The sequence below is a fragment of the Papio anubis genome, chromosome 19 (genome assembly GCF_008728515.1).
Source record: "Papio anubis isolate 15944 chromosome 19, Panubis1.0, whole genome shotgun sequence".
Classification (NCBI taxonomy): domain Eukaryota; kingdom Metazoa; phylum Chordata; class Mammalia; order Primates; family Cercopithecidae; genus Papio; species Papio anubis.
In genome coordinates this window covers 1,569,998-1,593,838 of record NC_044994.1, presented here as the reverse complement: position 1 = coordinate 1,593,838, position 23,841 = coordinate 1,569,998, and the positions used below count along the sequence as shown (strand labels likewise).

Here is a 23,841-nt window from a genome sequence, read left to right as displayed (position 1 = left end):
GTAATGCTGTTAGAAACTCCATTCCTTCTGTTTTCCTACCTGAAGGGTCCAGGATGGGGTCCACTCAACCCTTTGAATTCTGCACCTGTCTATTTTTACTACAACACACCAGCATTAGGACTTGGAATAAGGTATTTGGAAGGTAACAAGCTGTGATATCAGCTAAAAAAATGTTTTAAGCATTTGAGTCTAGAGAAAGAGCGTAACCAAAAAGAAAACAGAGGGGAAAAAATGGTGCCTAAGCTGTGGCAATGAGTTAAGTAGAGAATAGCGATTTTCCTGCAAAGGAGACCTGGAGAGGAAGTTTAAAATGCAAGAGATGGTGTAACAGAAATAAAGGTTGTAAAAGGGGCGTCAGGTATTTGAGGACCAAAGCTATGTCAGTCTGGGGACGCCTCAACATAATTGTGTGCACTCTTATTGCTCTGAGGACTGAAAAGAGACACAAGACCCGGGCATTTAAATGGGACTCATAGCCACACGTACATATCTAATCTTGCTCTCCCATAACCACCTGTCAGCCTTGCTTCTGACCTCCCCAGACGCCCATGTGCTCAGCTGTTACATTCATGGCAGTGTTTAGAGATCATTCCATGTGCACCATCAAGGACACAGGCTGCATCTTCTTCTTGTATGATACCTAATGCCCTAAATTCCCAATTATTATTAAATTAATAACAGTCATGAGATACCTAGTATTTTAGACTAACATTAGAATAACATATTTGATCCAATTTAATAAGAAAGTCAGAATGAGTAACCTGAGGCTGAAATGCTTCTTTAATAAAATCCACATAGGAGTACTATAGTATATTCATTACGTATATAAAAATATACACTACTGTATTAGTGTTTTACATATGGCATTTAAAACTATGAAGTAAGTACTTTATTATACTCATTTTACAGGAAAAGGTATTATAGACACAGGAATATTGAATGACAGCTAAAGTCCCCTTCTTATATGAGGCAAAATGTGGAATTGACAATGTACATAACCACTATGTGTCATAAACTAAGATATAATTAGGTTTTTCTAATACTCTGCTGTTTTCAATGTCTATTTACATTTTTGTCAGAGTTCTAAAGAATAATTGTACTTAAAAATATAATACTAATTTCTCCTTTAAAACTAGTTGCTTAATTTATAGGCAAAAATCATCTATAATGATTCAGAGATCCAAGCAGAAAAAAAGATGCCTTAATTTTGGTATAATTCTAAAGCAATAATCATACTATACCAAATGGAATTTAAATGCTTTCATATTGAAATTAAAATAGGAGGCTCTTTTAAAATCTTAACCAAAGAGCACACAGTGAAATGACTGTGTCCAAAGCCAGAGATATGGAAAGTAAATGACATAAAATATTGCAGAATTGAAACTAAGTTACCATTAATTATAGAGAAAATAATATATATTCATGAGTGTAAAAATATCCAAATTATTTCAATGACAACATTGTTAAAAGTTTTAAACATGCCTATCATGCAAAAGGAAAACTGGCAGAAATATTTAATTGAATTAAGTTAAATAATACCAAGGCAAGTATTGAGCTTGGAAATAAAATTAGAACTTTTTTGAAACTACTAAAAATATCACAATATAAGGCAATTCTGAAAACTGCTGATACAAAAACCTAAGGTGATCAAATTATCTTTCTTAAATTTTTTTCTTTTCTGACATCAAAAAAAGTCTAATCATAATTTGCAGACATCAACTGTTTTCTGTCATCGCTAGATCACTGTCTCCACTCAACACAAAATATACACCAAGTAGGTACGAAGCCTATATGTATTTACTATTTCTGAATAGAATAGAGTAAATCAACTGGCTACATCCTATACATTATTACTGGCATGGAGGTATTATAGAAATACCTCTGCTAATCCTAGAAATGTTCTGACTCTTGTAGGAAAGATAGAGCAGCTAGCAGATTAATTTCCAAATTATACTAGAGAACTTGAAGAAAACATTATGGCTTCATACATCTCAATCTGACTACGATGAACAGTGAAAATTACACAAAATTAATTTAGGAGCACTTATAGATAGGCTTGTGGTCTTGGATATCCATTACTTCTCTACAAGTTAAGTTCATGATTCAGTAATTATTTCCTCTTTCCTGCATGGCTTTGCTGCTGGTCAGCTTGCAGCCCAGAAAACTCCCTTTTCCAGAAAACAGTACTTACTCTGTCTATTGATCCACATACTTCCCTTCCTTGCAGACCCCGTCTCACGGACTGAAATATAAACTACTCACTTGATTTCTTTCTGCTGCTGGGACAATGGGCTCTGGTTTATAGTCACTACACCCAGTGAGTTTGTAGGAGGTCTGAGATGCGGGTTTGTGATCCTGTGACTTCACTTCCCCAGAAAACTACAATTATCACTTCACCTATAGATACAACGGCAGTACATATCTGAGGAGTTAAAGTTATTTTCAGAAAACCAATAACCAAAAACAGTAACGTTCTAATGTGCATCTCCAGGAGGCATAAAAATGTTTGGGAGAGGCTCTATTTTTCCACAGTATCTGGAAGAAAACAGGGCATCCCATAATGGAAGTAGGAAATGCTGAGTCTGAGATACGAGAGACTGACAGCAAAGCATGTGTGTCTTACTGAATTCTGTGCTTCCTTGAGTTATGCGTCTGCTGAACATCTAATTTTCAGGTAATCTCCAAACTGCTGAGCCAAACTATTCTTTAAAAAGATGGGATCACACAAACAGCTTGAGAAGGAGGTGTCAACAGTTGACACTGCAGAGAAGAACTTACAGTCAAACATTAATATAAGGAATAAATAGAAAACTAATTGTACAATTCAATGCAAATTACATTAAAATGCAGATAATATGTATTCTAGGAATATATATTTTATCAACATTTACCCCATAGAGGCAGAGACTCTAAACTAAATATTTATAGAAGAAACAGAACATTCATTAGAGACCCCTCCTACCCATAAAAATGTACCAAATGTATGGATTCCAGAAGAAAATTCTACTCACATACTAATGAATATTCCAGTATATCCTAAACTATATAAAAGCTATACTCATTCTTCCCAATCATTTTTAGGAAGGATAAATTGGTATGAAAACTGTTTGCATGAGCAATAGAGAATATTACAAAGAATTAAAAATACGAATATGAAAGTAACATTTTTACATATTAGAAAGCATTGTGTTAACACATTAACATATTATAGCATTACTAAATGCCCTTTATGCCAGAAAGGCAAGTGAGATTCATTCTCAGGAAAGTCTTTAATTACATTAATTATATGCAAAATTACATTAATTGAATTAATGAGAATGTCATGTGCTCATGTTCATAAATGCAAACAGATGTCAAAATGTCAAAGAAAATTATATTTTGAATAATTTAATCAATAAGACATTACCAGAAAATTTTTTTTAAACATAAAAATAGATTTGTACAAATGAAGAATAATGACATTACATGATTAGGCCGTAAGAGTCAACATTATTAAGAAATCAGAAATAATTTTTTTTTAAGATAGGGTCTCTCCCTCCCACCCATGCTGAAGTGCAGGGGTGCGATCTCAGCTCACCGCAACCTCCACCTCCCGGACTCAAGGGATCCTCCTATTTCAACCCCCCAAGTAGCTAAGACTACAGTCATGCGCCACCATGGCCGGCTAATTTTTTTACTTTTTGTAGAGCCGGGGGTTTGTCATGTTGCCCAGGCTGGTCGCGAACTCCTGAGCTCAAGCGATCTGCCTGCCTCAGCCTCCCAAAGTACTGGGATTACAGGCCTGAGCCACCATGTCCAGCCAAAAAGTTAAAAAAAACCCAACAAATTGATTTTAACTCCAATATAGCTATCATCTGTTTGTATTCTGGAGCTAGAAAGTTTATTCTAAAGAAGAATAAACAAAAATATCCATGAAAAGTCTGAAAAGAGAGTGACTTCTTCTGTAAAATGTTGGAGACTTTGAAATTAAAATTGTGTTGTGTTAATTCATAAACAGAATGAGAGGCCAATGGCATGTAAAATTCAATAGTGGACTAACACATATATGAAACGCACTGTGCAATATAAGCAGCAGTGGTGAAAGAAGTGATGCAAGCTCGGCGTGTCTCCCTCAGGACTGATGCTCACAGACACGCAGCACAGACTTTGTCTCTCTCAGTGTTTGCTCTCTACAGGACTGGTGCTCCCACATGTGCAGGAAGGATACTTTGCCTTCCTGCAAGAGCATTTTGGGCTAATATCCAATGAATGTGATTCCTACTGCCTCAACACTCATTGTAACCTGTTTTCAGAGCCCGCAATATGCTTCCTGGTGAGCTGAGATGTCACTGCCATTACTAAGACTTTATTACCTGCGGGTGACCCAGGTCTATGTTTGTGAATTATGGAAACAGTCAGACATTACTGGAGTAATTCTGTAGTTGGTGACTTGCCTGGTGCAGGACTATCGGGGGGCACCTTTCTTTACTGGGTCTGCAGGTGAAGAGTGTGTGAAGTGTTCAGAGACACTGGGATGGGCCACTCCAAAGTGTGATGCTCTCAAACTATACCCCAAACTGACACAGGCAGAAAGTTCATGTCCCTTTAGAAGAAGGAAAAACATATTTGGAAAGAATAATCATCATTGGTTGTGAAACAGTCTTCTTCAGAGCATGTGCTAAAATAAACACTAACAGATGTTCTATGGCCAGAATAAAAGTGTTTATTTGTTAATAGATGCCGGTGAGGCTGGACAGAAAAAGGAGCACATATGGAGTTGGTGGGAAGATAAACTAGTTCAGCCGCTGTGGAATGTAAACTAGTTCAGTTGGAGATTTCTCAAAAGAACTTAAAACAGGTATCATTTGACCTGGCAATCCTATTATTGGTGCCGGGTACGGTGGCTCATGCCTGTAATCTCAACACTTTGGGAGGCCGAGGCAGGTGGATCACCTGAGGTCAGGAGTTTGAGACTAGCCTGGCCAAAATGGTGAAACCCTGTCTCTATTATAAATACAAAAAGTTGTTGGGTTTAGTGGTGGGCATCTGTAATCCCAGCTACTCAGGAGGCTGAGGCGGGAGAATCGCTTGAACCCAGAGGAGGTTGCAGAGAGCCAAGATCACGCCACTGCACTCCAGCCTGGGAAAGAGAGCAAGACTCTGTCTCAAAATAATAATAATAATAATAATAATAATAATAATAAATAAAATAAAAATAAAAATCCCATTACCGGGTATATACCCAAAATAAAATACATTATTTTACCAAAAAGACACATGTAAACCTGCACATGTACCCCTTCTATCTACAATGCAACTTGAAAAAATATTTTTAATAACATTTGTGAAAAATGTTATCTAATTGTAGGAATAAAGACAGACTTTCTAACTAAGTTCAAGAAGCACACAGCCAAAAGGAAGGACTAGGAGAAGGGCCGAGGAAAGCCAGAAGTGTCAGCATGCTTGGCACAAGCTGGTGGGTATTTGCTGGACTGACAGCTGCCCTGGGGAAATGAAAAAGTGTTACTTAGACACAATTATTGATTCTTTAATTTCTTGATTTTCCTAGGACATCTTTATCATTCTTCTCTGACCCTCCTGTGTGTGTTCAGACATCTGCCCCTTAGAGGTGACTTGTTGGCTGCAGAATGTGGCACTTATTACTGTCCTTTGCTCAAGGAAGAGGGACCTCTCTAATCCCAGAAATGTCTCTATCTGATGAAAGAAATCAAATAACAAATGAAGAGATATACCATATTCATAAACAGAAACACTCAATATTGTTAAGATGCCAGTTTTTCCTAATATACAGATTCAATGCAATTCCAATCAATGTGGAAGCAAGTAAAGTTGGAGAATATAGAAAAACTAACTCTAAAGTTTATATGGATAGGCAAGAGAACTTCAATAGTAAAACATAATATTGAAGAAGAACAAAATTGGAAGACGGACACTAATCAACTTCCAGACTTACTATAAAACTACAGTAATCAATAGTGTGGTATTGATGAAAAAACAGACAAACAGATTGACGAAACATGATAAAGTTCAGAAATAGACACAAATCAATATATTGAGTTTGTCTTTGAAAAGGAAATAAAGGAAATACGATGATGAAACAAAGATAGTTTTTCAGGAAGCGGGGCTGGAACAACTGAACATCCACATGCAAAAAATAGAATCACAGACCTTACACCTTAACAAAAATTAACTCAAAATAAAGACCTAAAATATAACAGAAAATTAGAAAACTGATAAGGGTTTGATAATGACCCTTAGAAAAAAAACAGAGTTGCAGTTCATAAAAGAAAGAAGTGATAAGCTGGATTTGATTAAAATGTATTACTTTTCCTCCATGAAAGACACTAAAACGAAAACCCACAAACTGGAAGAAAATACCTGCCAAAACATATCTGATTAAGGGCTGTCGTAAAAATATATCAGTATTCTTAAAACAGAATAGTAAGAAACAACCCAATTTAAAAATGAGCTAAAGGGCGGGAGCGGTGGTTTATGTCTGTAATCCCAGCACTTTGGGAGGGCAAGGCAGGTGGATCATTTGAGGTCATGAATTCAAGACTTGCCTGGCCAACATGACGAAACCCTGTCTCTACTAAAAATACAAAAATCAGCCAGGTGTGGTGGTGCATGCGTGTGATCCCAGCTACTCGGGAGGCTGAGGCAGGAGAATAGCTTGAACCCAGGAGGCAGAGGTTGCAGTGAACCAAGATTGTGCCACTGCACCCCAGCCTGGGTAATGGAGCAAGACCTTGTCTCAAAAAAAAAAAAAAAAAAAAAAAAAAAAAAAAAAAAAAAAAAAAGCGCTAAAGACCTTAACAGGCACCTCACCAAATGAAATATACAAATGAAAAATAAGCATATGTAATGATGCTACACAAAATATTTCCTCAGGGAAATGCAACAATGAGATGCCATTGCACACCTATTAGAATGACCAAAATCCAGAATACTGACATCACCAAATACTGGCAAAAATGTGGAGAGGAACTCTAATTCAGTGCTTGTGGGAATGCAAAATGGTGCAGTCATTTTAAAATTGTATTTATAATTTCAACTTTTATTATGGATTAAAATGCATACATGCTGTCACATGGGTAAATTGCATGACACTGAGGCTTTGGGTTCCAACAATCCCATCACCCAGGAAGTAGGCATAGTACCCAATAGGTGGTTCTTCAGCCCAGACACCCCTCCATCCTTTCCTTGTCTAGTGGTCCTCAATGTCTAGTCTCATCTTTATGTTCATGTGTATTCAATGTTTGGCTCCCACTAATAAGTGAGAACACATGTATTTGGTTTTCCGTTTTTGCAGTAATTCACTTATGGTAAGTTACCTCCAGTTCCATCCATGTTGCTGCAAAGGACATTATTTCATTATTTTTTATGACTGCATAGTATTCCATAGGGTATATGTGCCACGTTTTCTTTATCCAGTCTACCATTGATGGGTGCTGCCATGAACATGCATGTGCATGTGTTTTTATGGTAGATTGGTTTATATTCCCTTGGGTATATGCCTAATCATGGGATTGCTGAGTCCACTGGTAATTCTGTCTTAAGTTCTTTGACAAATTGCCCAACTGCTTTCCACAACTGCTGAACAAACTAACATACCCTCCAATGGTGTGTAAGTATTTCCTTTTCTCCACAGCCTTGTCAGCATGTTATTTTTTTACTTTTGAGTAATAGCCATTCTGACTGGTGTGGGATGGTATCTCCTTGTGGTTTTGATTTACATTTCTCCAATGATTAGTGGTGTAGAGCATTTTTTCATATGCTTCTTGGCCTTGCATATGTCTTGTTTTGAAAAATGTCTGTTCATGCCCTTTGCCCACTTTTTAATGAGGTTGTTTTTTGCTTGTAAATTTAAGTTCCTTTTAGATTCTGGATACTAGACCTTTGTCAGCTGCACAATTTGCAAATATTTTCTCTCATTCGGCTGATTGTTTACCCTGTTGATAGTTTATTTTACTGTGTAGAAGCTCTTTAGTTTAATTAGGTCCCATTTGTTGACTTTTGTTTTTGTTTCAATTGCTTTTGGCATCTTCATCATGAAATCTTTGCCAGGTCCTATGTCCAGAATGATATTCCCTAAGTTATCTTTGAGGGCTTTTTTAGTTTCAAGTTTTACATTTAAGTCTTTAGTCATCTTTAGCTGGTTTTTGTATATGGTGTAAGGAAGGGGTCCAGTTTTAATCTTTTGCATAAGGCTAGCCAGTTATTTCAGAACCATTTATTGAATGCGGGAATACTTTCCCCATTGCTTGTTTTTGTTGATTTTGTCAAAGACTAGATTGTTGTAGCTGTGCGGCATTATTTCTGGGCTCTCTATTCTGTTCTATTCATCTGTAAGTCTGTTTTTGTACCAGTAGCATGCTGTTTTGGTTACTGTAGCCTTGTACGATAGTCTGAATTTGGGTAATGTGATGCTTGCTTCCACTGTATGTATACCACATGTTAAAATCCATTTATCTATTGATAGACACTTAGGTTGTTTTCACATCTTGGCTCCTGCAAATAATACTGCAATAAACATGGGAGAGCATACATACATCTTTTTCAGATTCTGATTTTAATCCCTTTCCGTATATTCCCAGTAGTGGAATTGCTGGATCACAGGCAATCGTATTTTTAGTTTTCTGAGGAATCTTTTGTTTTCCAAAATGGCTGTACCAATATACAATACCACTAATAGTAAATAACAATTCCCTTTTCTCCACATCCTCTCCAAAACTTATCTTTCATCTTTTTGCTAATTGGCAATCAAAACAGATATAAGCTGACACCTTATTCTGGTCTATTTTGTATTATCTTATGATTAAAGATGTTGAGCAGTTTTTAATATATATGTTAGCCATTTGTGTGTCTTCTTTGAGAAATATATATTTAGGTCTTTGCCCTTTTGAGACAGGGTGTTGCTCTGTCACCCAGGAGAAAGTGCAGTGCTGTGATCAAGGCTTACTGCAGACTCTACCTCCCAGGATCCAGCAATCCTCCTCCTTCAGCTTCCTGAGTAACTGAGACAAGAGGCACATGCTTCACACTTGACTAATTACAAAAAATTTGTTTTGAAGATGGGGAGGTCTCCTTATGTTGCCCAGGCTGGTCTTAATCTCTTGGGCTCAAGCAATCTTCTCAGCTTAGCCTCCAAAAATGCTGAGTTTATAGGCATGAGCCACACTGCATCCGGCCCTTTGTTCATTTTTTAATTGGGATATGTTTTCTTATTATTCAGTAGATTGTGTTTCTTTTAAATTTTGGTTATTAGGCTCAATGTATAATTTTCAATGTTTTTTTTTTTCTAATCTTGTCTGTTGTTTCTTTTGCTGTGCAAAACGTTTCAGTTTGATGCCATCGTATTTGTTTACTATATCTTTTATTATCTATGCCTTTGAGGTTATTAAAAGAAAATACTTGCCCACAGCATATCATAAGATTTTTTCTATGTTTTCTTCTAGTACTTTCATAGCTTGAGGTTTTAAATTTAAGTTTTCAATCCATATTTAGTTGATTCTTGTATCAGGGTAAGATAATGGTCCATTTTTATCCTTCTGTATATAATTACTCCATTTTTCTAACACCATTTGCTTTTTTCCCTAACACTATTTGTTGAAGAAAACATTGAGTATTTTCAATGGGGAAAAGGCAGTCTCTTCAACAAAGTGTTAGAAAAACCGGATAACCACATACAGAAAAATAAAATTTTTGTCAAACATTAATTAACTGCAGATGCATTGATTCATTTCTGGCCTCTCTTGTTCCATGTTGGTATGTCTGTTTTGATGCCAGTGCCATGGAGTTTTGATGCTAAAGCTTTGTATTATATTTCAAAATCTGGTAGTGTGATGCCTTCAGCTTTGATATTTTTGGTCAAGACTGCTGGCTATCGAGTTTCTGTGGTTCCTTACCATATTTTTTCTATTTCTGCGGAGTGAAATTAGAATTTTAATAGGGATTGCACTGAATCTGTAGATTGCTTTTAGTATACACTTTTAAACAATATTAATTCTTTCAATTCATAAGCATGAGATATCTTTCTCTTCATTTCTGTCATGTAGAATAACTTTTATCAATGTTTCATAGTTTTTAGTATACAGATCTTTCACATTCTTATTAAATTTACTCCTATTTATCTTATTTTACTTCACTGTGAGTATTCTTATTTTTTAGTCAGTTTGTTTTTAATGTGCAGTAACACTTTATTGTTGAGTGGGCATCCTCATCTTGTTCCTGATCAAGAGACACAAGAAAAGGCTTCAACTTTTCAACAGTGAATATAATGGGAGCTGTGAACATGTCATATTTGGGCTTTATTGTGTTGAGAAACATTCCTTCTATACCTAATTTACTGAGTTTTTATCATAAAAGGATATTAAGTTTTGTCAAATGCTTTTTATGCATCAATTAGAATTACTGTGTTGTTTTCGTCTCTCATTCTGTAAAAATGGTAAATCGCACTTACTGATTTTAATATGTTATGCCATCCTTGCAACCCAGGAATAAATCCCACTTGATCACAGTGAACGATCCTTTTTAATGTACTGTTGAATACAGATTCATATTATTTTGTTGAGGATTTTTGCATCTATGTTTATCAGTAATACTGGTTTGTAGTTTTCTTTTATAGTATTTTCTTTATCCGGCTTTGGTTTCAGGGTGATGCTGGCCTTATATAATTAGTCTTGAAGTCTTCCCTCCTCTTCAACTCTTTGAAGGAGTTTGACAACAATAGGAATTAGTTCTTCTTTAAGTGTTTGGTAGAGTTCAGCTATAGAGATACCTGTTCCTGGAATTTTCTCTGGTGGGAAATTTTATTTACTAAATCAATTTCCTTACTCCATTATTCTGTTAAGATCTGCACTTTCTTCATGATTCCATCTTGGTAGGTTTCTAGGAATGTATGTACATCTAGTTTGTCTGATACCTTTCTGCATAATTGTTCATAGTAAGTCTCGTGGGCCTTTATATTGTCTTATTAATGGTAATATCCCATTTTACATTTATGAATTTGAGTCTTCTCTTTTTTCATAGTCTAGCCAAACATTCATCAATTGTTTACCTTTTCAAAATACTACGCATCTTAGTTTCACTGATATTTTCTATTTTTTCTAGTCCAAATGTATTTCTGCTCTTTGTTACTTCCTTTCTTCTGCTAAATTTTGACTTTCTTTGTACATTTTTTTTCCTAGTTCTTTAAGATGTAACTTTGGGTTATCTTAGATCTTTCTTTTACTTGATGTAAGCATTCATTGCTATAAAATTTCCCCTAAGAACTGCTTTTACTGTATATAACATATATTCATAAGTTTATCCATTTTTATTTCTCTCATAGTATTTTGTAAATTTCTTTAATTTCTTCTTTATGCAGTTTTCATTAGTAGTTCAGGAGCATATTATTTAATTTCTACATCTTTGTTAACACTTTATGATTCTGTTGTTAATTTCTAGCTTTATAACATTGTGGTCAGAAAAACACTTGATATAAACTCAATACTGTCAAATTTCTTATTACTTGTTTTGTGGTCTAGCATATGATCTATCCTGGATAATGCTATGTGTGCACATGAAAACAATATGTTTCTCTTGGATGGTATGTTCTACAAATGTTTGTTAAATTCATCTGGTCTGAAGTGTAGTTTCAGCTCCGTGTTTCCTCATTGATTTTCGGTCTGGATTATCTGTCCAGTGTTGAAAATGGGGTACTGAATTTCTCTAGTATTACTGTGTGGCAGTGTATGTCTCCCTTCAGATCACTTAATGTTTGCTTTATATGTTGAGATGCTCTGCTGTTGGGTACATATATATTTACAACTGTTATATCCTGTCGCTGAATAGACCCTTTTATGACTGTATAATGACATTCATCATCATTACATTTTGTGACCTAACATCTATTTTGTCTGAGATAAACATAGCTACCTCTGTTCTCTGCTTTTCTTTTCATTTGCATGAAATAACTTTTTCCATTTCTTCACTGTCACTCATGAACATCATTTAGCATTAAGTGAGTCTCTTATATGCAGCATATATTGAGTATTGTTTTATGTTATCCACTAAGCCACTCTCTACATTTTGAAACTATTAGTTTGTTCTTGCACTGCTAAAAACAAATACCCAAACTAGGTAATTTATAAAGAAAAGAGGTTTAATTGGCTCATGGTTCAGCAGGCTGTAAGCATGGCTGGGGAGGCTAGATCTTACAATTATGGCAGAAGGCAAAGAGGAAGAAAGTACGACTTACATGACTGGAGTAGGGGGAAAACAGAAAGAAGGGGGAGGTGCTACACACTTTTGCAAACAACCAGATCTCATTAGAACTATCACAAGTAGCAGCAAGGGAGAAATCCACCCCCATGATCCAATTACGTCCATCCAGACCCCTCTTCCAACACTGGGGATAACTGATGCATGAATTCAGTAAAGTTGAAGGATACTAAAATAAGCTAACAAAAGTAAACAGTGTTTCTATATACCAATAAACTATCTGATGAAATTTTAGAAAACAATCCCAAGTGCAATAGTAACAAAAAATTAAATACTTAGGTGTAAATTTAATCATTTTATCTTTTGTAAAAAGATAAAAAGCCCTCTATATGAAAAACCTATAAAAAACCAATGAACTACAGTTTAAAAACAAAATAAAAAGATATCCCATGTTCATGAACTGGAAGAATCGATATTGTGAAAATGTGCAAAAGGTAACATATTTAATGCAATCATTATCAAAATTCCAATGTCATTCTTTTTTTTCTTTTTCTTGAGACGAAGTCTCACTCTGTCACCACGCTGGAGTGCAGTGGCGTGATCTCAGCTCATTGCAACCTCCGCCTCCCCGGTTCAAGTGATTCCCCTGCCTCAGCCTCCCGAATAGCTGGGACTACTGCCACCACACCCAGCTAATTTTTGTATTTTTAGTACAGACATAGTTTCATCATGTTGGCCAGGATGGTCTCGATCTCTTGACCTCATGATCTGCCCACCTTGGCCTCCTAAAGTGCTGGGATTACAGGTGTTAGCCACCATACCTGGCCTCCAATGTCATTCTTTTACAGCAACGAAAACAAAATTTTGAACATTTGTATGAAACAAAGACTCCCAACTAGCCAAAAGAATCTTAAGCAAAAAGAACAAAGCTGGAGACATCCTACTACCTGATTTCAATACATATTATAATACAATTGTAATCCAAATAGCATCGTACTGGCATATAAATGGACACATTGGCTAAATGAACAGAATAGAAAACCCAGAAATAAACCCACATGCTTAGTCAACTTATTTTTAACAAAGATGCCAAGAACACACAATGATGAAGAGACAGTCTCTTCGATAAATGGTGTTGCAAAAATGGAATATCCACCAGAAAAATAAAATTAGACCCTTAACTTACATCATATTGAAAAATTAACTCCAAATAAAGACTTAATACGACACTTGAACTGGAAAACTACTGGAAGAAAACATAGGGCTAAAGCTCCATGACATTGGTCTAAGCAATATCATTTTTAATATGACACTGACAGCACAGTCAACAAAAGCAAAAACAAGACAAATTTCTTGTGGCTCATGTTTTGAATTTCTGGTCATTACTTAATCTGGTCATTACTTTCTGGCACTTCGTGGCACTTTCTGGCACCAAGAGGTGCATCCACCTTCTTACCTGCAGGGTCTGCAAATAATTGCCTGTTTCATTCTCTGCTTGGTGCTCTCTGGCGTTCTTGGGATCTACATCCTGATGGAAATGTAATGCTCTGGAACCCTGGACATGCATGAACCAGCACATAGACTCTACTTACGGGCAGCAACACAGCCGGAAGTATAATAATCACAGTTAGACAGGAATAAATATTTTATATCTGCTTCTTAGAGATCTGAATTCCATTAAAATGGATTCATGGGTGTTGGTGAATTAGGGTTGTGAATTGATAACAAATCTCTCCCCTTTCAGTTATAAACCAACTTGGAAATAAAAACAAGAGATTATATCAATATTCAAAGACATCATTCCTGGTAAAGCTGATTTGGAAAATATAGCTTAATGCCTTGACCAAAAAAAGATTTTCAAATATTTCTCCCAGTCTTGACTTTGGAACCTGAACAAAGAAAAATTTCATCCACCCAGTGCAGGGAAGGTCTTCACCTGCCTTCCACCTCTCTCCTGTGCAGAGTCCAGAGGAGAGAGATCAGATGAGCTCACTGAACACTGACATATCAACCTTTCTGACAGGCAAACATGGACCAATGGATGTAAAATTTCCCAGCCACCAAATAAGTCAACATCTCCTGACTGTGGGCATGAGCCAGATCAAGGTGAAGTGTTGGCAGTGTTTCTACTCAACACTTGTGAGAAAACAGAAGGTCTTGTCAGCGGGTAAACAGAAATGCCATTGGGAGTGGGGGATGGTATGTGTTTCTCATTAGTGACATTTTTTCATTCATCTAGTATATGCTGAGTGTTTCCCCTAAAATAACTGACCTTCAGAAAGATGATTCCCCTCACAATTGCTTTGAGTATTTTTCTTTTTGTGTTGAAAAACTGATGTTGATTTGTGGTTCAGATAGTGTGCGTTGAAATAATGGGGGGAGTCTCTGTATGAAAGGAAAAGAAAGTTTCTTTCCTCCTCACTGTTTCCAGAGACATCTGCTCAGGTTATGAGTTTTCCCATTCATGGGATGAGTCCCCTCAACAAACTCCACAATTCTGTGTATGATCATTTGAAGTATATATCAGAGTGACACTTGGAAGCACGGTTATAAAAATATGCATTTGTCAAATAAAAATGTAAAAAAATGTTAAAAAGGGAAAACAGATGAGAAAGGCAGTGACTATAGTTATGTCAACAGCGACAAACACTGGAGTTTTAGTCAAATATGTGCCATCTTTGTAACAGATTTTGACACGTAAATTCTAAATTATCTTCTTTATAAGTAAATGTGAAGCTTAATGACATGGCATCTGTTAGTATCTTAGGCCATTTATTGAAGGTATGTGAGCTAAATCCTTTCAAGGCACGTGAGCCAGTGCTCCTGAGGAAAGCAGTGACATACATGCTTTCTCCTGATGTCTCCAACTATGTAAAACTTCATTAAAGCTACTCCTGAACAATATAAAGGAAGTTCCCTCAGTAAGACAAATCCCAGTCTTTTGCCCCAGGAGAGAGAATGTGGATTATAGAAAAATAGTGGGTGTGAGTAAAGTGGAAAATTATTTGGATAATGAGAGTATATCTTTTTCTTTGGGGCAAGGAAGCGAATCATGAAAACAAGACTGGAATATAGAAATATGGTACTAATATATATGGTAAATTCTTGAGAAAAGAGCCTGATAAAACAAAATTTTAAAACACACAAACAATAAAGAATACAAGATTTAGAACAAAGTTTATGAAAAAAGTGTAAAAAAATACATTCATGTTCAGAATATATAAAGAACTGTTACAAATTAATAACAAAAAGGCATCAATTAAAACATGGTCAAAGGAGGATAATGACCAGGTTTTTCATCCAAGAACACAGACAATGTCCAGTAACCACATGACAAGATGCTCAACATCAAAGGGAAAGGCAAATCAAAACCACAGTGAGGTACCACTTCACACCACTAGAATGCCTATAATAAAAAAGATGAAAAATAAATACTGGAAAAGATACGGAGAAACTGGAACCCTCATACACTGCTGGTGGAAATGTAAAATTGTACAGCTGTGTTGAATAACAGCCTGACAGTTCCTTGAGATTAAACACAGTTACCATTTGACCTCGATTCCCACTCGAGTATTCACCCAAGAGGAACACATGTCCACATATGTGTCCACAGTACATTATTCATAATAGTTAAAACCTGGAAACAATCCAAATGTCCATCAACTGTTAAATAAAATGTGGTATTTCTCTGCAATAGAAAATTGCAAATAAGAGGAAATAAACTACCGATACATGCTGTACAATATAGATGAGCCTTGAAAACATTATGCTAAGTGAAATAACCCAGACACAAAAAGCCAATGTTTTATGATTTCAGTTATATAATATACGTGGCATAGGTAAATTCATAGAGACAGAAAGTAGAATAGAGGTTACTAGGGATGAAGAGAGAGATTATGGAAGATGTTTAATGGGTACAGAATTTCTTTTAGGGATGATGAAAAACTTCTAGAAATGGATAGTGATTGTTGTATGACATTGTGAATGTACTTAATGCCACTGAACTATGGAGTCAAAAATTGTTAAAACGCTAAATTTTATGTTATGTATATTTCACCAGAACTTTCAAAAAGAATTGACAAAGTTTAGAGCATTTTAAACAGAATACAAGATTTAAGCTAAAAAATTCAAGAAAAAACATTTAAAAATTATTTTAAATTAAATATCAACTTAACTTTCTCCCCCAAATCAATTAATCCTTTAATTATATTAACAACATAAAAAACCATATGATTATGTATTAGATGCAGAAAAAGCATTTGAGAAAACTGAACATTTTTCATTTAAAAAAAAAAAATCTCAGCAAACTGGGGATACAAGAGAATTTCCTTGACATGTCAAAGGGCATCTTTAAAATACCTAATGCTAACATCCTGTGTAATGATGAAAGACTGAATGCTTTCCCCTAAGATGGAGAATAAGACAGGCATGTCAGCTCCTACCACTTCTATTCAACACTGTACTGCAGATTAGAGCCACTGTAACCACTTTTTAAAAGGGAGTTGGGAGAAGGAAGAAAGGAAGGAAGGAAGAAAGGAAGGAAGGAAGGAAGGAAGGAAGGGAGGAAGAAAGAAATGGAGGAAAATAAAAAGCATCTAGACTGAAAAGAAATACGTAAAACGGTCTTTATTTGTAGAAATAATCATCTATATGGAAAACCAAGTGAAATCAATTATAACGTTACTGACACCAGTGAGTTTTGCCACATTGCAGGATACATGATCAATATACAAAAATCAATTATAATTCTATATGTTAGAAATAAACTGCTAGGAATTGAAATTTTAAAAATAATACTATTTATAATAGCATTAAAATAAAATTCTTGGGAATATATCTGGCACACTATGCAAAATAGCTGTACAATGATAACTAAAAAGTATTGTTGAGAAAAATCAAAGAAGATCTAAGAAAATACCTTATTCACGGGTTGAGAGACTCAACATTGTTAAGATGTTCATTCTTTCTCATGACGTAATGTAATTACAGCCCAAATCCAAGCAGGTATTTTGTAGAAATTGACAATTGGTTTTAAGACTCGCATGGCATGTAGATGACACAGAAATGCACAATAACTCTGAAAAAAACAAAAGAATAAATTTAGAGGAAAATACAACCCAGTTTGAAGAATTATTACAAAGCTACAAAAATTGTAACAGTGTGATTTTGGCATAAAGATAAAGAGATCAACAGAACAGAACAGAGTCCAGAAACCAGGTATACATAAAACGCGCGTGCGCGCGCACACACACACACACACACGCACACATTCTCACACTCTCTCTCTCTCTCTCTCTTATAATATGACTGGTCAAGTGACTGCTTATGAACTGTAATTGCTTGATACATGAGTCTCGCATCTCTTGGCCTTAAATCGCTACCATAACTTTGAGAAGCTGATGATACCTTTGTTTTCTGAGAACAGTTGCAGTGTGCAAGCTGACAGTTCCATAGAGATGGAACAAGTGTAGAGCCAGGGGAAAAAAAGGGATACACACAGACTTCTTAAGATTTTTTTAAAAGCTATGGAAGATGATAAACTAATGAGGCCTAAGTATACTTTTCATTATGAATGTTTATGTTGTCACATCTTTCAGTAATGTGTGTAAGTATTTAATGTGGTATTTGTTAACCAAGCAACCCATTCACTATTTACATTTACTTCAGAAATCCATGATTTAAATTTAATTCATAATTTTTGGCAACATACCTTCATCTACTTCTGCAGTTATGTTTTCTTGCACACCTGCTGCATCTGAAAAAGTCAAATATTATTAATAATGTTTAAGTTAAACAAGAGACATTATCATGTAGCCCTTTTGTAAGTCAAGGAGCATCTCATTCCTAACTTGAAAATCTGAAATCCAAAACGCTCTACAATCTGAAACTTTTCAAGCACATGCATGATACCACAACTGGAAAGGTCCACACCTGACCTCATGTGACAGGCTGTGATGGAAACACAGTTAAAACTTTGTTACATGCAAAACATTTTTGTAAAACATTGTACAGGCCAGATGTGATGGCTCACGCCTGTAATCCCAGCACTTTGGGAAGCTGAGGCGAGTGGATCACCTGAGGTCAGGAGTTCGAGACCAGCCTGGCCAACATGGTGAAACTGTCTCCACTAAAAATACAGAAATTAGCCTGGTGTGGCTGCACGCACCTGTAGTCCCAGTTACTTGGGAGGCTGGGGCAGGAGGATTGCTTGAACCTGGGAGGCGGAGGTTGCAGTGAGTTGAGATCATACCATTTCACTCCAGTCTGGGCGACAGATCAAGACTCTGTGCCCCACCGCACCCCCACCCCAGGCAAAAAAAAAAAAAAAAAAGAAAATATCTTCAGGCTATGTGCATAAGGTGTATATGAAACATACATGTATTTTGCATTTACACTTGGGTACCATCCCTAAGGTATTTCATTAGGTGTATACAAATATTCCAAAATCTGAAAAAATCCACTTTTGGTCCTCCCAAACATTTTGGACAAGGGATATTCAATCTGTCCTATGAGAAAAATAAAATTCCTTTTCAGTGTGACAGAAAATAAGAGATTGACTTATCAAACTTGAACTTACCAAAATTTTCTGAAGCTGCTCAATTTTGTTCGCTCGCTTTTTCATTCTAATTTTTAACATGGCATTTTCTATTTTAAGCCTAAAATATATATTTTAAAATAATTATTGTCAGACATAATTTTAAAAAAAATCATATAAATTGTGAACAAACATCTGAAGGAATAATTACATAAATTCTGAGATATTTGAAAAGTAGAAAATTGATCAACTGTTGTTATTTTTCTACCTTTGTTTTGTGGATGATGTGTAAAATTAAAAATAATGTAGAAAATTTATGCATTTCAAAATAGCTTAAAGCTGAAATTTTTCCTTGGCTTCACACAGACATACTTATTATCTTAACTGATATATTTCTCATACTACACTACTCATTTGCTTTATAAATACTCAAGATATTTTGTATGCTGCTTTAAATTGTACTTTTGCACGTGGTCTGGCATCTCCTCAGCACATCTTAGAGTCTCTGTGAGTTGATCCTGCATTTCTTGCAACTAAAACAAAGAATTAAAAACAACCTTTAGGTGTGGAAATAACCCAAATGCCCATCAATAGGTGAATGAATGAACAAAATATGGTTATATATAAAATACTGTTTTAGACTATCACAATCTATTTTATTAAAAAATGATAATCTAGGACAAATCGACCTATTACCTGTTTTAACTAAATTTTACTGGAACGCAGCCACACCCCTTCAGTCTGCATATTGTTTATGGCTACTTTTGTGCTGTAACTGTAGTGCTGAGCTGTTGCAACAAGGATCTTATGGCTCACAAAGTCTCAAATAATACTACCTGGCCCTTTACAGAAAAGTTTACTGACCTATGCTCTACGATTAAAACACAGTATTTTTCTTTTTTAATTTATATTTTATCAAATACTCACATTTACAAAATTGGTAAAATGGGGAAATATAGGAAATTACTTTATAGTAAGCATTTATATTTTTCAATTCCAAACACCACTATATCAACTATAATTTCATTTCTTTTTTGTCTATATCCATTTACTTTGTTATATCAAGAAAACTTGCACTTTTTTGGGGGGACGGAGTCTCACTCAGGCACCATCTTGGCTCACCGCAATCTCCACCCACTGGGTTCAAGCGATTCTCCTGCCTCAGCCTCCTGAGTAGCTGGGACTACAGGCATGCGCCACCACCATGCCCGGCTAATTTTTGTATTTTTTTTTTAAGTAGAGACAGGATTTTCGCCATGTTGGCCAGGATGGTCTCAAACTCCTGACCTCAGGTGATCCACCCGCCTCAGCCTCCCAAAGTGCGTGGATTAGAGGCGTGACCCATGGCATCTGGCCCATTTTTAACATTTAAAATTAAGCATCATCTTTCCTTTCCAGGGAAACCACAAGAAAATTTTAAAATAAACAGAAAAATAATTAAAATAGACAAGATAAATTTCAGGTAAGATCCTACAGGTTCCGTTGATTCTCCTATTGAGTGGCAGGGCTCACGTCATCATTAGGAGACAATTTATTTAAAAGTGTCATCTTAAACTGCAGAGAGTCCATTGAACATGCCAAAGGAGAAGCCATGTTGTCAAAATGCCCACTTGACCCACCCAAACATCTCAAACCTACCCTTTGCTGACCTCCTATAACCCCATTTATAAATTTTTGTGTTTTTATTTTTTTAAACACGAGAAAGTAGACACATACATGTTGGCAAATGCTAACTGTCCATAGTTCTATGACTATGACTATAGCCCAATATAAAGTCAGAGTAAGGATTTTCATCAAAATACTAATTTATTCTGTAGAATGACCTTTCCGTACAAGTTAACCAGAAACCATGAAATAAGTAAGCACAAATCTTTATTCACACAGAAAAGTAGAGATTAAAAAAAGAAAATTTTCTGAAACATTCCATTAGACATTATCCTCTGAATTAATCTGGCTTGTCTCCACGTGGCAATGAAAAAAATCACTAAAAATATACTGTAAAAAGAAAAAATAATTCTCTAATCTTCTGTGAGAAATGATGTGTAATTCTCAACTTTCATAAGGGGAAATACTAAGAAAAATATTTGTAATTATAAAACATGGCAGAGATTGAGAAATGGGTATATTATAATCAAATTTTAACAAAATTAATTATAATGAAAATACAAAAGAAAGCTCTCCACTGAAACTAGTGTCCTGAAACACTTGATATTATTTAACCAGCTACAGAGTAACTGTTGACATCCTAAGTTTCATACATACTTGACTTCTCAGCTGGTCTAATTTCTTTTTTGAATCTCGTGTCTCATCTTCTAAATTATGGTGACATTGTGATGAAATCTCTAGCATAGCTTCTGACAGTGACTGTTTGTTCAGGGTATCCCCCACTTCTCGCTGAAGCTGTCTCATGACTACCTGGTAAGATGTTATTTTTGTTACTGATTTTACATATCACCTTATTATTAAATTTTGTTAACAGTATTTAACTCTAACGTATACATTTTGAGACATATCACCACACACATTGATTCTTCTTCTTCATGTGTACACATTCCTATTTATTTCTGAATCCAGTTAAGGATAAAGAAGGTGTTATCTTTGTGCCAAACTGGTGCTGTGTTACTCATACAACAGATTCAGTCCACTGATGAATGTGCAATGCTTAAAAACCTTCTGAGGTCTCAAAAAGAAACAGGCATGTGGGTGGGACTGGTGGTAGTGAATTTTACACTGTGCAATGTTTTCTCTCTTTTTTATAAGAAGCAGCTCAAACCAACCTCAGAGTTCCTCACATATTCAGCCACCAGCTCAAATCATTCCAATAGATTTCCATCTCAGAAGAAAAGTAACATGCCAATGGCCTCAGAGGCTCTAGGTAACCTGGCTTCCACTTCCCTCCCTGACCTCAGCTGCTGTGTCTCTCTTCCCTACTCCCACAATTCCTACCAGCCCTCATTAGTCTAACAATGAGGATCCAATGTGAAACCAATAAATCACAGACAGCTAAGCTTATCTTTGTACTGGACAACATTATATCCAAATGAGAGTCATTGAGCCTTGAAATAAAAATTATGACCATATTATGACTGAAAAATTGAAAGTAAGTTATAAATGCCAGTGGGAAGATTAAATCAAGTATGGTTTGGCTAACATTTACCACATTTTCCCCACATTATAATGTAAGAAAGATGTCTTTAAAGAACGGAATGGTTGTATCAATACATAATTTGAGACTGAATTATTTTCAGATTTAAGTCAAATTGACATGAATAAAAATAAAATTATATCAAGTAAGATACATTAAAAGTTATTGAGGAAGAATAATTATAAAATAGGAAATACACTTTAGTTCATCTGGGAAATGTGGAATTAACTGTGAAAGTAATCCAATTAATTGAATCAATTTCAAAATAACACTTTAGGTATGAATATTTCTTTATATCTGCTTTATCATAATCCTAAAATGTGGCAACATACAGACATTAAAATTATTTCAGCAGTCTAAGACTACATTATAAATATTAGTCTATATTAATATTTTGTAACTGAAATGCTTAAATTTTCCTAAGTGTCACATTGTCTTTACTCAAAGGAAAGCATCTCCTAGCTCTAACTTTTATTTGCTGGAAACAAGTTATGTTTCTAAGGTGATATAGCAGAACTGTTGATCATGTATGTATTTTGATATTCAACTTGATTCAGTGTTTAGCCATAACCAAATATACTTTAAATTTTACTTCAGAAAGTTTGAAAAATACTTATTTTTCTTGATACTTACTTCTTCTTCTTCTTTTTCTTTTTCATATTGGCATTGTCTTTCTTTTAAAAGAGTGCATTCCTTCATCAACTCCTTATTGTTCTCTTCTAGCTTTCTACAGTCAGCTTGAAGTTTTTCTACAGTATCTTCACATTTGGCTCGGATATTAATTATTGTTTTTTCCTGATTGTCAGCTTTCTTGTCAGCATCATTACACTGCTGTTGATACAACAGATTTCGGCTTTGTAGTTGAAATAGTCCATCCTCTACAGATTGCTGCTTTCTCACGTATTTTTCAAAAATAGGTTGGTCATTTTGGTACATGTGCTCAATGTCCTTCAGTTGACACTGTGTTCGGCTTAGGACTCCTTGCATGTGTTCTATAGCCAATGTCTTTTCTTTGAGAGCCTCTCTTTCATAATGGAGCTCAGTTTCCAGGCCACTGGATGTACTCTCAACTTTAGAAAGTTGCTGAGAAAGAATCTGAATGTGAGAATTAATATTTTCTTGTAAATGACACCATTCATTTACTGTGCTCTGGAAAGCAAGCTGTCGGTCTCTTTTTGCTGACTGACATTGATCGTGATCATGTAGGGCAGCAGCCAGTCTACAAGGGTATGATTCCATTTCTGTTTTCAGTCTTTGTGTGCTTTGTTTTTCCTTCTCTAGCTCCAAATTGAGCACTGTATTCTCATCCATCAGAGCACTAAGCTCTTTACTGTAACGGGTTATTGTTTTTGTTAATGTTTCCTCATTCAGCTTTAGAGTCTTTTCAAGGTCTTCATTGTTTTCCTTTATAATTTCAATATCCTTGAAATATTTCTTTTCTGTTTCCTGGTTCTGATATTTAATTGTGTCTATTTCCAGCCTGAGTCTGGCAATTTCATCCCGCATCAAGTGATTTTCCTGCCACAGGTCTCTTTCTTTTTCATGAGTATGAGAACTCTAAATAAAACAAAGAAAACTTTCAACTAGCACCCAATAAAATGACATATTATGATTTCTTCTGAAACCAAGTAAGTAATAACCTGTTACATTTATACAATGAAAGAGTTGCCATCTGGATATCCAACTGGAAAAAAAAAGTTGAATCAAAACCTCAAACCTTTTAGAGCATAAATTCTCAAAAGTTCAAAAATGTATTTGAAGACAATGGATCTATAAAAGAAAAAAAAAAAAGAAACCACTAGAAATTACTTAAGAATCTCAGATTTTTTTTTTTTTAAAAAGGCTTTTACTGAATTTCAACAAACCCAAAAACATAAATGATTAAAAACTATGATTACATTTAGAAACTGGGTTTACACACTAACATCTAACCTTTACTTTCCCTATAGTAAGAGCC

At 35.3% G+C, this 23,841-nt stretch overlaps 1 protein-coding gene and 1 long non-coding RNA gene across 7 annotated transcripts in view; one reads left to right on the top strand and one right to left on the bottom strand.

Moving 5' to 3' along the window:
• Nucleotides 1–23,841, bottom strand: part of ANKRD62 (ankyrin repeat domain 62) — a 101,658-nt gene that overhangs the window by 42,114 nt on the left and 35,703 nt on the right. For 2 of the 6 annotated variants that reach the window (XR_004179997.1, XR_004179998.1), the window contains exons 13-18: nt 22,518–23,441; nt 21,002–21,154; nt 19,202–19,272; nt 18,782–18,860; nt 17,915–17,959; nt 17,123–17,281 (exon numbers count right to left, since the gene is read on the bottom strand). Coding sequence is in view for 2 of the 6 variants with exons in the window: in XM_031658676.1 (XP_031514536.1) it covers nt 17,933–17,959; nt 18,782–18,860; nt 19,202–19,272; nt 21,002–21,154; nt 22,518–23,441 (1,254 nt within the window). In the remaining 4 variants the exon portion in view is untranslated. Of the gene's footprint in view, nt 1–13,586; nt 15,611–16,813; nt 17,282–17,914; nt 17,960–18,781; nt 18,861–19,201; nt 19,273–21,001; nt 21,155–22,517; nt 23,442–23,841 lie in introns of those variants that run through there. The other 4 variants (XR_004179999.1, XM_031658676.1, XR_004180000.1 and 1 more) reach the window with 4 other exon arrangements.
• Nucleotides 1–23,841, top strand: part of LOC110741769 — a 91,845-nt gene that overhangs the window by 37,887 nt on the left and 30,117 nt on the right. The window lies entirely within an intron of this gene.